This window comes from Nylanderia fulva, unplaced genomic scaffold (genome assembly GCF_048542155.1).
Source record: "Nylanderia fulva isolate GAGA-0341 unplaced genomic scaffold, ASM4854215v1 Scaffold740, whole genome shotgun sequence".
Lineage (NCBI taxonomy): Eukaryota > Metazoa > Arthropoda > Insecta > Hymenoptera > Formicidae > Nylanderia > Nylanderia fulva.
The window spans coordinates 33805-36681 of record NW_028190852.1 but is presented as its reverse complement, the minus strand read 5'-3'; the positions used below and the strand labels follow the sequence as shown (position 1 = coordinate 36681).

General features: G+C 34.6%; 1 protein-coding gene across 1 annotated transcript; it reads right to left on the bottom strand.

Moving 5' to 3' along the window:
• Window positions 1-400: 400 nt before the first annotated feature.
• LOC146720222 (uncharacterized) lies at window positions 401-2877 on the bottom strand. Its single transcript, XM_085488920.1, has 2 exons — window positions 837-2877; window positions 401-762 (listed from the first exon to the last, which is right to left on the bottom strand). The coding sequence occupies exon 1, from the start codon at window positions 2822-2824 to the stop codon at window positions 1046-1048; it is 1779 nt and encodes a 592-aa protein (XP_085345046.1). The 5' UTR covers window positions 2825-2877; the 3' UTR covers window positions 401-762; window positions 837-1045.

The window sequence follows — 2877 nt, the reverse complement described above, 5'->3', positions numbered from 1 at the left end:
TCACAATAACACACTGGGAGATCTAACATGATGTAACGAACGAGTTCATAAATATCCAATCTAACTTTGTGCATCTGTCTATGAGCATCATAAATTTCATTTCTTAAAATGTCTTTAATAGTACGTCCTATAATAAATTTGTGTTTCAATACTGACTTATAATGATATAAATTATTAATATAACGAGAAAGAAATATAAGATGAGACGGTGTAACATCCTGATTTAAACAATCTTTTAGAAATTTAATTCGCAAGTTTAATCTAATCAGGCTCTTGTTTAATTTAATCCAATTCTTCAAATGTTTGACCGCGCCCCAATTAAAACTATGTCCAACAAATTGGAAGAAATTCCTCAACGGACGCATTATTCCAGCCAGCGTAAATTCAATATAAAAAAAAACTGTTAATCTCGGCTCAAATTATTGTGTTACAATAAAAATAAAATCTCGACGGCAATCGGAGCCTGTGCGGATGACATGCACAAAATTAATAAATTAAAATGAGATCTCAAGTCAAACTCATTTATTAGAATCTAAACGTTTCGACCCACTTCGGGTCTTCTTCAGTAGCTGCAAAATACAAAGAAACAAAAAAATAAAAGATAATCGGTACAATCAGAAAATTATAAAACTCGTATACATACAATCCGCAAATAAATTAAATATCATTCTCCTCCCTATTCGAACCGTCCGGTCGTCGGAGTGTCTCCCTAACGGTGACCATCGTCAGGAAGGAAGCAGAGCAGTGACTCCCTTACCAACACTAATCAACATAGTATAAATTAAACGTGTAAGATCCCCAAGAATTATAAATTAAAAACCGGGAAGAACACTCACCCCGACAGCAAAAACAGAGAGAAGACGATGTTACACGTGACACATCACTCTAACGACTGTGCGGTATTCTACCTCGACACAGTCGATACATATATACGCAAAAAAAAACACAAAAATAGAATATGAAAATAAAAATAAAAACAACTAATACTTATCGGCACTCATGTCAAAGGTCTAACGAAAAAATCCGGTTATGTCTAATCACAAAGCTAGATTTTGGTAAATTTTTCAATTAACAGATCAAAATTCTCGTTTAATTTGTCGGTATCGCTATGTAAATTTAAACTATTCTTCTGACGCTTAATGTGGATCATTTCGGATATCAAACGTTTACCTAAAAAAGGCTCCTCATCCAAGATTTTTATATCCTCCCAATTAAATTCATGGTTCAATAATCTATGTTCCGATATGACTGATAATTGTGACGCGTTTCTTTTTATGTTGCTGCGATGTTCTTTCATCCTAGTTCTCAACAATCTACCCGTCTGCCCTACATACGACGCATCACAATCCATACAATCAATCTTATAAACTACATTGTTATGGAGTTCCCTTGGTAACTTATCCTTGTGTACTTTGATGAATTTACGGAGACTGTTAATTGCTGTATAGGATGGAATGACATCCAAATCACGTGTAATGTCCTCGATTCTCTTTGATACATTATTGATATACGGAATATTAAAGTACGAAACTTTTTTCTGCGTTGGAATCTTGTCATTGCATATATTTGTTCTATTGTTATGCAACTTATTATTGTACCGGAAGAACAACTTTTTTAACCGCGCTTGTAATGTTTGAAATATCAATTTGAGAGGATAATTATTAGACAAAAGAACTCCAATCATAGACTCAAAATTATCTTTATGGAATTTCGGATGAGATAGCCAAAAAACTCTATCTATGAGGCTGATAATGGTGCCTTTTTTATGGCAGAGAGGATGCTGCGACTCAAAATTTAAATATCTACCTGAATACGTCGGCTTATGAAATAAATCAAACTCAATGCTTCCATTATTTATAATAATAGTGACGTCTAAAAAATTCAATCGGTTGTCAACCCCTTCCTCCATGGTGAACTGCAATCTAGGATGGAAAGAATTGAAAGTGTTTAAAACAATTTTAAGCATGGAGGGAGGGGCCGCCAACGCGATATCGTCAACATATCTAAAATAAAATGGAAATGACATTGGAATCGCAGCAATCGCTCTATTCTCCAAATCTTGCAACGTGATATCCGCAATGATCGGTGAGAGGGGGGAACCCATAGGCGTGCCAAAGGTCTGTTGATAACATACATTATTAAACATAAAATAAGTCGAATTCATAATAAAACGAATTGCACATAAAAATTCATCCCGTGGAATAATACACTCTTTTTCAATATACCCCCATCTGTTAATTAAACTATCGATAGCCATATCCAATGGTACGTTGGTGAACAATGATGTAACATCTAGTGAAACTAACTCCACATCACTGTCCACACATAAACCATTTAATTTGTTCACTAATTGGAAACTATCAGAAATAGCCGAATCAGGTTTCGGAATTGCCTTATATATTATCTTATGTAAAAATTTTGCCAAGTAATAAAGAGGTGTATTTCTAGATGACACGATGACACGTAAAGGGCAATTCGGTTTATGCACCTTCGGCAGACCATACGCTCTCGGTAAAACCCCGTCCGTGCAGTTCAGGGATTTATATGTTGTTGAAGAAATGTAATTCTTCATTTTCCATCTATTTAAAATCCCGTGTAATTGATTAATTAGGTTCCTAGTCGGATCTTTTTTAACAACAGTATAAGTATCCCGGTCAGCCAGCAAATCACACATTTTGTCCATGTACATATCCTTGTTCATCGCAACCGTGATATTACCCTTATCCACCTTCATAAATAAAATATCAGGATTATCTTGGATGAATTTACCCGTCAATTTGTAAGCATTAAATAAACTATTTTTTATGTGAGCTTTATCAGACATGGAAATATGGAATTTATTTATTATGGGGAAGGCTCTATTTCTGACTGCAGATC